The 12,276-nt window shown below is 40.0% G+C and overlaps 2 protein-coding genes across 3 annotated transcripts in view; one reads left to right on the top strand and one right to left on the bottom strand.

Moving 5' to 3' along the window:
• Positions 1-4,858: 4,858 nt before the first annotated feature.
• LOC113061340 (nicotinamide riboside kinase 2-like) lies at positions 4,859-6,859 on the top strand. Of its 2 annotated transcripts, XM_026230375.1 has the most exons (8): positions 4,859-5,077; positions 5,609-5,699; positions 5,776-5,824; positions 5,948-6,134; positions 6,209-6,280; positions 6,352-6,458; positions 6,535-6,617; positions 6,700-6,859. In XM_026230375.1, the coding sequence occupies exons 1-7, from the start codon at positions 5,052-5,054 to the stop codon at positions 6,609-6,611; spliced, it is 609 nt and encodes a 202-aa protein (XP_026086160.1). In that variant the 5' UTR covers positions 4,859-5,051; the 3' UTR covers positions 6,612-6,617; positions 6,700-6,859. The 2 variants fall into 2 exon arrangements, with proteins under 2 accessions (XP_026086160.1, XP_026086161.1); XM_026230376.1 differs by lacking the exons at positions 4,859-5,077; positions 5,776-5,824.
• A 5,103-nt stretch (positions 6,860-11,962) lies between these two features.
• The window catches only part of bloc1s6 (biogenesis of lysosomal organelles complex-1, subunit 6, pallidin), a 2,752-nt gene continuing 2,438 nt past the window's right edge, over positions 11,963-12,276 (bottom strand). Inside the window, exon 5 of the mRNA XM_026230374.1 lies at positions 11,963-12,276. This exon is cut by the window's right edge and continues 66 nt beyond it. Within this exon, the coding sequence (XP_026086159.1) occupies positions 12,208-12,276 (69 nt within the window). The 3' untranslated portion in view covers positions 11,963-12,207.

Genomic DNA, 12,276 nt, shown 5'->3' with positions numbered 1-12,276 from the left:
CAAACTATTATCTACATAAGCGCACATTTTTAAGGCAGAAACTACTTTTATGTGTTCTGCTTTCTGACTTACAGCAGTATTTTTGGACCATCTTCAAAAAGAAGGCTTTAAAAGCTATTTGACTTTGTAGATTAAATTTTTATTCATTTGATGAGATTTTTTTTGTAATATTCCCCCTTTTTATATTTTTTCTTCTAGTATTGTGACTGTATTTTGACTTATTTTTAAAAATTATATTCTCAATTAAAAAAAACCAATACATGCAACATTTTTGCAGTCTCTTCAATTGATATTATACATATTTAATATATGAAATTCAATTAAATTTTGAAAACTTTTTTCATATACTTTTTATACACACACACACACACACATTCTCACTCTCTCTCTCACACACACACACATTCTCACTCTCTCTCACACACACTCTCTCACACACACACACACACATTCTCACTCTCTCACACACACACACACACAAACACTACAAACACAGTGTGTTACAAGGATGACATTTTATTCAGGCATCAGAATGAAACGATTTGTACAAAAATACTTTCCTGTCAATGCATCCTGTACAAGCATTGCACAAATATTACAGTAAGATGCACATTTCAAGTTTACCACAAACACAGCACATTTAAAAGATTTAAAAAAAGATATTCCAACTTCCAGAGAACATTGGAAAGGTACAAAAAGTTACAAAAGCAGTTATTACAGAGCTGAATCTGTGTATCTGTGTATCTCATGTGGCCCAGCCACCATTAAACCATGAAATAAATACAGACCCATGGAAGAAACCCAATCAGAATCTTGATCCTCACATTCACAATCATGCATTTGACAGACATTCAGATCAATCTCTACTGTGAGAGGACGATAAAGCAGTAAAAGAGTAGCATTGGACAAATATCTACAAGCGTGGGATCCTTGGGAAGAACACCCGTCTGATCTGATGCTGTGACCTGTGACTTCTGATCTGAATCACTAACATTAATGAGCAATACCTGACCTGATCTGATCTGATGAATTCAGCTCTGAATCTGTGACCTGATCCAGATCAGAAATCACTGTCACAAACACACGATCTACAGCACGCTATCAGCTGGAGCTCATAAAATAAACTATAAAATGATATCGTATGAGCGCAGGGAGAGCAACGGATCGCATTAAACCATAAAATGACAAAAAAGAAAGATTTAAACAACTTTACAGGTCAAATATAGATAATAAATCTCACTTTTCAGCCATATAAACATTGTTTTAAAAAAAAAATGGCAAGAAAATAGATTTATTTTCATTTGAGAAAAAAAAAAAAAACTTTTCTTTATTTGAGCCAAGACCTTAAATTTGAGCTAAATGTGAGAAAACTAAATATATGGCCTTAAACTCCTGAGACCCAGAAAAAAACACGTTTTGTGAATTGAATATTTTTAGAGAATAAGAAAAAAACTAAGAAATAACAATTTTTGATGAATGATCATTTGTTCATATGTGATGTGTTCTGTAGAGGACAGCAGGACTCCGGGGAAATTACAAGCTTTTTAATCACCAACAAATGTTTAGGTTTCAGGACTCTGTATAAAGACGCTTCTGAAAGACACAAGAGAATGCCTTTCGCTTTATTCAGTATAAACATTATAGCTTTCCAATCTATCTATAAACTGCATCTCATTTGTTCTTGTGGCAACATGTAAAGAAAAACGAAGTCTAATAATGGCGAGATTTTCATAACAACATTGAATATTTGATAGGAATATTGAAATATGATTAATCTCTGTGTTCATTAGTGGAACGGCTGATAAACACAGGTTTAGTCCTGCTGTCCTCTGCAGTGCACACCATGAAATCAAGTCATATTCTGATCTGAAAAGCCCATCATATCTTCCTGACGTGTTGATTTAAGACAGAAAGGGTGTTGAATTTGATCACTTTACTAATGTCAGCAGGAGAGAGAGTGTTTCTGATCGACTGTGCTCAGGACATCCAGACTAAAACTGTGACGTGCAGGTTCTCCGAGGAAGTCCTTGAAATCTAACGTCCTCTTCCTGGGTCCCAGGAGCTTAAACTAGATGTGAGAGGCTTGTGGACTCTCTCTGTGCTGGACGTCACCCGGTCAGCCCTGGACGCTCGCCGGTGTGCCGTTCCCATAACCTCCTTTAGACTTCATCTGCGTCTGCACCGAGTCCACCTGACGACACACACCAGACACATCAGGAGCGCTCCGAGTCCCAGACAAACAGCTCATTTATTAACCAAATCTGCTCTTTACACACACACAAAGTGAAGCGACCCATTCGTCATCATGCAAACACAGCTCATTCATGAACATATAAAATGCAGAAATGTCGACCAGGCTTCACTGATGTCCTGCTGGTGATTCAGTGAGGTCTAGTGTAGTATAAGGTTACTCACAGCTCCTGAGCTCGAGCCCATGTCTCCGGAGCCCACGTGTGTCATGTGAACGAAGTTTGTGGGTTCTCCGATCATAGAACGATCTATCCTCCGCCTCCGCTTCTGCAATCACACACACACACACACACACGGAGAGAGAGAGAGACGATGAAGAAAACACCTTACATTCGACACCAACACACACAGATCTGGGTCTCCTCTTCATCATCATCATCAGGTGTGTGTGTGTGTGTGTGTGTGTGTGTGAGACTCACGGGCTGCGGTTGTTCGGCGACGCAGCAGCTGAAACACACCCAGAACTCTGTCATGCTCCTTCTGCAGTGACTTCCTCCGTCTGACTCTCTTTTCTCTCTTCCTGTGTGTTTTGTTCTATTGTGCTCTCGCTCGACGGCCACAAGCGTCTGCCGGAAGCTGATCTCAGCGTCTGAACACACACATGTGAGGCTGGATCCTCCTGAAACACCATCACACCGTTAAACAGACACACGTTCCAAGACAGATCCCTTTTCTTCCATCGTTTAGAAGCACACCTTTTGACCATAAACATCAATTCATCCATTCAAATAATTCTTAATCTCGTATTTATTTTAATTAATTAATATCAATTCATATTTTATTTTTTACTCATTTTATTTTAAATATTTTATTGTATTTAGTCACATTTAAATTGTTATTTATTTTTTAGATTTTAAAATGATAATTTATAGTTTTACATAATTTCTTTCAAATATATTATTTTATTTATTGATTTTTAATATTTAGATTATTTTACAAACACACACACACACACATATATATATATATATATGTATATAAATAATAATGTGTATAATATACATTTGTGCTGCTCAAATACACTTACGAGAAACATGAAAATTATACAAGAAAAAGAAATTAAAATTGAAACCTGGGAATGTGGATATTCAGAATCAGAAATGAAAGGTGTTTCTGGGCAAAAAAGCCACAGAAAGGCCCAGAAAAAAACTTCCCAATCTTTAATATGTAATGAAGTTAGTAAGACTCTATTCTAGAGCTAGTTTTAAGGTCAAATCTCTGATCTGTTTGCATATAAATATGACTGAATGATGATGTCGTATTAATGAACTCCAGTAGCATCCAAATTTCACATTAATACACGACTAAAACATTATATTTATATTATATGTATATCTGGTGAAAACAAATGCCTTAATAAAGTTAAAAGTTAATTTCTGACAGTCAGCATCTTCATCAAAACCATCAAACCACATTAAATAATCGATTAATCTGAGTTTCACAGCACAGAATCAGGCTTATTTGATGAAGGAATGTAACTGCAACAGTTTAAATCTGTTTCACACATTAAAAGCTGATAAATATTGATGAGGCACTTCTCTTCATCTAATATTAATCTAATATTAATAAACAGAGACGCGCAGCAGGAAACTAGCATGGCTAACAATCAAAGCAGCTCTCGTACAGCACAACCTGAAGAACCACATCTAATCTACAGTCGGAAAAACACGCTTTAATAACACATAAGTTTTATAATTACTAAGTTTTGCGATAAATGTTGAAATAAAGGGAAGATGTGAAGCCTCACCTCGAGCACTTCCTGAAAGCGTCTGTCAGAAAGCCGATAGTGACTCCGCCCTCTTCCGGCTCTCTCAGCCGCGGTGCATCCCGGGACTTGTAGTCTCGTGTATTGACATCGCTAACTTGAAAGCGCCGCGTTAACCTCAAATCTTGTTTAAGACAATTTTAACTTTAATTAAGTACAGCAAGAGACCGCGCGAGGATTTACTCGAACACGACAGAACTGTAGCGGATGTTAAAGCGCGCTGCTCCACCAGGGGGCGACGCTCACATTCCTTCAGAAAATACAAGAAATAAAGAATAAACTAAGTTTCTCATGTCTGGGTATATCAAATACGCGCTGTTTGTTTGTATCTAAGACACATCTGGATGCTATTAAACTAAAGATTTCAACAAAGTTGAATATAATTATGAGCTATGATTCATCATATTTTAACTATGTAAAGGAGTGTGTGCCGATCCACGCGCATGCGCACAAACTGAGTCCAAATAAGGAACAACAGGAAAAACCCGGAACTCCCAGAACATTTCACTGTACACACTCATCACGTGTGTGTGTGTGTGTGTAGGTGTGTCTGAGGGGGGGGGGGGGGTATTTTATGTTTTTCAAACTTTTTTTATTTATTAAGAACACAGTATACCTACAAATAAAAGGGTCTCCATTAAAAGAAACAAATTAAATTAACAATAAATAAAGTCTAAAATATTTAGAAAGAAGAAAAACTAGACTAATCAGATTGAACATCGTTTTTTTGTGTGTATATATATATAACTTCATCCTTAAATTGGAACATCATGAGTCACACTTTAAAAAAAATATCACGTGACAGGCCACACTGTGCCGCGCTTTCCGCTGCGTTTAAATAGCCAATGAGCGCGCACCAGCCGATAGAGTCTGAGCAGAAGCATCTCTCTGAGGAAGATCGCGTGCGTCGATCAACTTTCATTCCGCTAAACATGGAGAACTCTAGCAGCTGACGATTCCTTCAACCTTCTCTTTTCACACTTCCCTTCGTCCGGTCACCGATCCGTCAGCGACCCGCGTCTGTCTCAGTGCGAGGATGAAGATCATCATCGGGATCGGAGGGTGAGTGAGCGCGTGCTCGTGCCCGTGCAGTCCCCGTGCTGCTTTCATGCTTTCACACAATCACCATAGTAACAGGAATTCCCGCCAGAATGACAGTTAGCGCGGTGTGTTATCAGAGAGTTTTAATAGATTAATTAATTTGTGATATAGTAGTAACTGGCATGTTGGGGAAAGCTGCGGTTACAATAGTAACATGTGAAAAAATAAGTTTATTACGTGTGTAATGTGCAGTTAGAGGGACAGTTCACCCAAAAATGAAAATCCTGTATTTGACTCTCCCTCAAGTTATTCCAAATCTGGGTGAGTTTATTTCTTCAGTTGAGCACAAATTATATTATTTTAAAGAATGTTGGAAACCAAACAGGTGGCGGTAGCCATTGACTTCCACTGTAATTTTCTCCATACTGTTAAAGTTAAGTGGCTACCATCAACTTGAGAGCATTGAGTTTTTCACTTTTGAAACCGTCCCTTTAAAGTGTGCTGTTGATTGGCATGTGTTAAATATATAACACGCGTGTTTCCGCCCCACAGGGTCACGAACGGCGGTAAAACAACACTGACGGACCGTCTGGTCAAGAACCTGCCCAACTGCTGCGTGGTCCATCAGGACGAGTTCTTCAAGGTCAGTATCATCAGAGGTCAGGAGGTCAGAGGTCAGAGGTCAGTGTTCTGGAGTGTCTCACTGGTGTATGTTTCAGCCCCAAGATGAGATTGAAGTTGATGAAGATGGCTTTAAGCAGTACGATGGTAAGCCGGGCTCCTCTCCAGGGGATGGTGGTGTGGTTCTGCATGTCTGGCGCTCCGCTCCGTGTCCTCACGCTCACGAGTGTGTGTGTGTGTGTGTGTGTGTGTGTGCGTCTCCCTCCGCAGTCATCAGCGCTCTGGACATGGACGCCATGATGAGCACCATCCGCGCCTGGCAGCAGAACCCCGTCAAGTTCGAGCGATCCCACGGTGTCAACAGCTCTCTGGACTCGGAGATCCTTCGGCACGCTCCGGACGAGGATGGAGGCGTTCACATCCTGATCGTGGAGGGCTTCCTGCTCTACACCTACGGGTGAGCGACGCATGCTAACATGCTCGACTGACCAATCAGACCACGCTGTCACTGACCGCTGTGTCTATCTGCAGACCTCTGATCGAGGTGTTCGACCAACGCTACTTCATTTCCATCCCGTACGAAGAGTGCAAAAAGAGGAGGAGGTGAGTGACTCCCGCTGCGTCTGATGACGTCCCAGCATGCACCTGATCTCACGCTTCTCTCTGTGTTTCAGTTCAAGGAACTATTCGGTGCCGGACCCCCCCGGTCTGTTCGACGGACACGTGTGGCCCATGTATGTCAAACACACTCAGATCATGGAAGACTCCGGGGTTGATGTCGGTGAGTCTTACAGGAAACAGACTCGGTGTTCCTCAGTGTCTGAGCTTCTTCAGACTGTAATGTGTTTGTGTTTCAGTGAAACTAGACGGAACCATGTCCAAGGAACGGCTGTACAACATCGTGTACGGGAGCATCCTGAACCGTCTGCCCTGACCACAGGTGTGTGTGTGTGTGTGTGTGTGATGTCCAGCGTGCTCCTGAGTCTCAGTCGTGTTCTGATCGTGTGACGTCTGTGTTTCAGATCGGCTCCAGCGCTTCACATCGCCTGCGTCTGCATCGCTGCTGTTTATATCTCTGTATTTATTGTTAATCCAGCTGTTATAAGGCTATGTTTATATCAACATCAGGATGGAGAGACTGTTCTGAGCATGCACAAGCAAATAAACGAAGCTCCTGCAACACGTTGTTGTGCTTGACTGTTTCTTCTGAGTGTGATTTATTACAAGGAACACTGATGATGATGATAAGAGTGCATTAAAGTCAATCCAAACCTCTGTTTCTTCAGTGGAGCTCAAAGGAACATCTGCTCTTGTAGAAGAAATACATCACAACATCACAATACTCCATGCGAGTCACACAGCAGAATAGTTTCCTCTGCAGTGAGTCAGGAACACATTCGGAGGCTGTGTCTGTGTTTATGTGGTCAGCGAGAGCAGACCTGTTATTATGGTTTCCGTCATATTTCTTTTCTTAAACACATCCTCTCAGACGCTCACACTAAACCGGCTGCTGTAATCTCACGCCTCAGACGTGTCACATAACTGAGAACCTCAGGAGAACATCTCTACAGAGCAGCTTCATTCTTAGGGTCTGTCATCTTAAAGGGACAGATCACGCTAAAATGAACATTTGATATTCATTTACTCTTCCTAAAACCAACCAAGACTGAGGTGACCATAAACAATAAAGCTGAACAATAAAGATGATTTTTAGCTGAAGCTGTGCTCCTCTTTGAATCGTAATATACAACTCAATGGCTACCGTCACTTTAAGAGTCAAATAAATCATAGTGTCTCCTGATGATATTCTGAGATCTTATGAAGTGAAACTGATCATTACTGTATGTACAGCATTATTACTGTAATCAAGAGTCTCAGACAAATGATCCGGAGTGATTCGTTCACAAACGAATCATTCTTATGAACCAGATCTTTTTACTGAACTGGATGAAATGAGTGGAATCAGCAGTGAATCTGATTCTAATGAACGAACTGATTCTGCTTCAGTTCCTCAACAGACACTGAACTGAGGAAACAGTTCGACTCGGACTGAACACCGTGAACACAACACTTGAACGAAGGCCCAAATCAACCTCTTTATGGTTTCTCTGTGTTTATGTAGAAAGGTGAGCTGATGAAGACTAGTTTATTCACTTTATATGCTTTAGACATGAAAAACATCCACATTTCACATCATTATTGGGTGCTTTAATAATAGAATCGTGTATGTGATGATATAAACAGAGTGAACTGAATCAAATGAATCAGTTCACAGAGTAGAATCATATTTCCTTGTTTTCTACACATAAACACTCAGATATCTCCTGACGGCGAGTGAGAGATTGTGTTTGTGTTTGTGACCTCCCTGTGACCCGTGGATTCAGTCTGACCCGAAGCTGGGACTCTGTCTCTGGACGCTCGAGTCATTATGAGTGTGTGAGCAGGATGTGCTGATCATAAACCCCAAATAGAGCGAAAACACCAACTCTGTCCTGACCCCAAACCCACTGACCACATTCACATTACGCTTTATTTACCGCGGTACACACAGAAATATAATGTAATCATACAGTGGTCTTGTGTTCGCTGCAGACATGATTCAGTAGAACAAGTGTCTGAAATCCTCTCTTTTTTTACTTTATGAATCATGCATTAGAAAGATATTCATAATGTACATTATAATGCATTATATCTTTTCACGAATACATAATTGTAACCACATTTCAAAAGCATTATAGTATTTGAAGGTTTGTTTGTCATGTTTTAATGCATTATTCTTTCTAAAGTTGTAATAATGATTAGATTACAAAGGCATATTTGATGCATTAAAACTACTTTTATTGTGCATTATATTTAAAGTCTTACCCTAATTTGTTTTGTCATGAAAATAAAAATAAACTAAAACTGAGTCAAACTTTTATAATGTATATTAAATATGTTACTATAAGCTAAAGTGCAGAAATTAAGGTAACACGTTTGCCTATAATGAATATTAATAAATGATGGCTTTATATTGTTGAATGACTAATTAATGATTTTATCCTGAAAATAATAGAATTGAACAGACCATACAGTCTGATAGCACTCAAAATGAAGATGTCTCATGCTGATTAGTGTTAATATCTAGTGATTTATCAGTCTTCTGATTTCTTCAGTCATGATCGCTGGTTCTGTGCGGAGCTGCTAAACGTGTCCTGGAACAGAAGACAGTGGACAGATGCTGTTTCAGAATCAATCACAGAAACAGAAAGCTGTTGTTGAGCTGCTGATGCTCATTATTTGTGCTGATTTTGATGAACTTGACTCTGACCTTCAACACGTGTGTGTCAGTTGTATGTTCGGGACACTGGAGCTTCAGCGTGTGTGTGTCGTATTTCACACGCAGCCGTCAGGGGTCACAGAGTTCGTCATGTGAGTCTGACGTGTAGCGTGTGGACGGGGCTGCACACGTGTGTGTGTGTGTGTGTGAGCTCTGTCTGTGACACACTCAGAACAACACAACAGTGTCAGAACTCAACTCTAGAGAGACTGGATATAAAAGGCCTTATATAGCAGGTTTAGTTTAGGGTTAAGGCGAGACACTGCTGATTAACAGAGTGTTTGTGCACTGGTCAGTTTAGAGGTTTAGGTCTATTTTGCTTCTTTAACACACCCTCTTTCAGACTACTGGAAAGAAAACATCTAAAATGCACATTTAAGGGTTTGTTTTATTGCACTTTATCTATTAGCGTCTGCAGATTTGGATCTCAATCCCTATCTTTAAAGAGATTTTCTCTTACAGACACCAAACAAGACAAACAAGAAATATCCAACTTGCTGAAATCCTATTTAAACTTCTTCTTCTGAGAACTAATTAAATTAAATTAGTTAAAATGTATAAACATGGTAGCAATGCTAGAAACGTGCTAGTAACATGCAAACCTTGTTAACTAACATGCTAACTATTTTCAGATTTCTGGAGCGATAAAAAGAGAAATCCAAAATCCTCTGAAAAAACCTTTAACTCTAATATGAAAACAAAATCAAACAACAATTATCAATAAAATCTTCAGGTTTCTGTTCTAGACGTCTATGCAAATGAATGCATATTTAATTGCATAGATGTCTAGAACAGAAACCTGAATATTTGACAAGTACAAGGCAGGTGTCTTCATGTGGGGTGCAGGATCCCTGGTGAAGTAGGGGAGTACTGTCTTGTCTTACAGTATGAGCATTAATCTGGTTCAGTGCTGACCAGTTCAGAGATGATGAACAAGTAAACAAACACTTTCCGGAGGTTTTCCAGTCTGTGCAGAATGGAGCGCTTCTGGAAGAGACAGTCTGACAAATAAATAGAGGTCTGGCATAAGCGTCTCCTCCTCCAGGTCTGGCTGCGGTTCAGGGTTAACCAGCTCACTGTGGTTCACTCACACAAACACACTCTCTCACGGCATAAACAAGACAATAAATCCAGCCGTCTGCGGCAGAACCCTCATCAACACCATCACTTTCACCTCTATCTGTCCATCTGTTTCTCTATCTGTCTCTGTCTGTCCATACGTCTGTATGTCTCTCTATCTACCTAGTTTTACTAATAACTCAGCCTCCCTGGAAAACCAAGTAATAAGTAAAATATCACGATGCATGAATATAATAATCAGCTTTATAAAGTGTTCAGAAACTCACACCATGAGTTTTATTCCAAGGTTATGCATGAGCCAATGAAATGTTTGCCTTAAATGAAATTAAAGTTGCATTGATTAGAAGCATCTGCCAAATGCATGCATGCAAATGTGAATTCTGAACCATGGTATTACCATCTAATACCACACATGCTAAGTTGCCTAAAATGTCCAGGTTTTGGCTCTGTTTTCTTGATGTAATGTCTAAAAAGCAGTTTGACCGATAGTGTGCAGCCGCGCGAGAAGAATGGTGGAGAAGAATGTAATGTATGAGGACTTCAGAGAGACTTTCAATAAGAAAACAACCAATTAGTTGATTTAGAAACTAGTATGCAAGGTCAGGCTGGTTCTGTAGAGGTCAGAGGTCGTTGCTGTAGTGACCGTGATGTTCTGGACATAGTTCAGCAGCAGTTTGGTGTGTTTGAAGGCTTTCAGTCAGCAGATGTTACTTCAGTTGAGAAGAAATAATTTTGAGTCTATATTTGGGTTTGGTGTCTAATACACAAACTCCACCCAATTCCAGAGCAATTACCCCCCGCCTGTCACATTATATAACAGCAGCAGACCGCAGCGTCTCGCCCTGAGCTAACGTGAGCGTGACCTGCTGACCGCATCACTTCCTGTTGTGAGGCCGAGCTGAGCATGTGTGGACGGGTGCTGTTTACCCAGTCTCACCTCCACATGTGCTCAGCGTCTGTGGTTCCGGATCCGTGGGTTTGTTTTTCTCCTTCAGGCCCAAGCAGCTTAATCCAGACGCCCGCGCGGAAAAGAGGGGCGCGTCACCCTCAAAACCGCGGGAAGCCAGGCCTGTCTGTCTGCGTCAGAGCGCTGCTGTCTCACACACGCATGTGAACACAGTACAGAACACAGTAATACTGCGGTACCTGCCACATGACACTTCTGGAACATTTCTGTTAATGCTTTCCTCACAGAGACACACCCTAATGACACACAGGATCAATCCCATGATGCTCTGCTGCCACCTAGAGTCCAGCGCTCACACTGACACGGAGACAGATGATTACACACTCCGTCCATATCATACTGCTGATTTCACCAGAAAAACTCAGCATCATGAAAATGATCATTTTTCTTGTGTAAATGTGGGAAAATATCACATACACAAGATTAAACTGTCAGCAAAAACATGCTTGCTGTATTCTGTATGAATATAGTTTTGGATTATTTCATTATGTACTATTTATTTTTGTATAACTTTGTTGGATTCCTTATTCTAATAATAATTAAAAAAACACTAAAGTCCCATTAATAAATATGATGGCAATTAAGTTCATAAGCATTCAAATATGATTTTTTTTTGATTGCTAAGTTTTAAACATCATGAACTAACAATGAACAAAGTGTTATTAAATGTTTTATTAATCTTTGTTAATGTTTGCTAATAAAAAGACACTTATTATGGTTAGTGTACAGAGCATTAACTAAACTTTAACACATCCAATTTTGATTATAATAATGTTTTAGTAAATGCCGAAATTAACTTATGATTGTTAGAAAAAAAAAGGTTTTAAAAATAATAATGGTTTTATAATCTGTTTAATTGTATTAAAAGAGCACTATAGAAGTTTTTTTTTCTTTGTGGAGAATATGGTGACACAAACACTTTCATTTAGAGTTTTATTATTTTATTATTATTGATCTGAACAGAAGTGCACCCGATGATGATGATGATGATGAAGAGTCATCGGACCTTTGAGGGTCAAACATAAAATATCACATTTAGTCCTGATAAATTCATGAAATCACCAGAGAATTCCACACATTTCCTCCGTGTTTCTGCTCATCTGTGGGCTCGGGATCAGGGGCGGAGTCTCGGGGCAGTGGGCGGAGCTGTGAGTCTGAGCGCGCTCACTGTGGTTCGGCGTCGCTGCGTTTAGCAGGTTTGGCGATGAGGCGTCTCTCTCGCTCCTGCTCTCT

The sequence above is a fragment of the Carassius auratus genome, chromosome 43, assembly GCF_003368295.1.
Source record: "Carassius auratus strain Wakin chromosome 43, ASM336829v1, whole genome shotgun sequence".
NCBI lineage: Eukaryota > Metazoa > Chordata > Actinopteri > Cypriniformes > Cyprinidae > Carassius > Carassius auratus.
The sequence above is the reverse complement of the archived record's forward strand: the minus strand, read 5'-3'. Positions and strand labels throughout refer to the sequence as shown.

Bases quoted from the DNA above. Each gene is read 5' to 3' on its own strand.
- LOC113061340 (XM_026230375.1), top strand. From the start codon at position 5,052: ATGAAGATCATCATCGGGATCGGAGG. The intron at 5,700-5,775 runs GTCAGTATCATC...TGTATGTTTCAG, and splicing joins ATCAGGACGAGTTCTTCAAG to CCCCAAGATGAGATTGAAGT. The intron at 6,459-6,534 runs GTGAGTCTTACA...TTTGTGTTTCAG, and splicing joins AGACTCCGGGGTTGATGTCG to TGAAACTAGACGGAACCATG.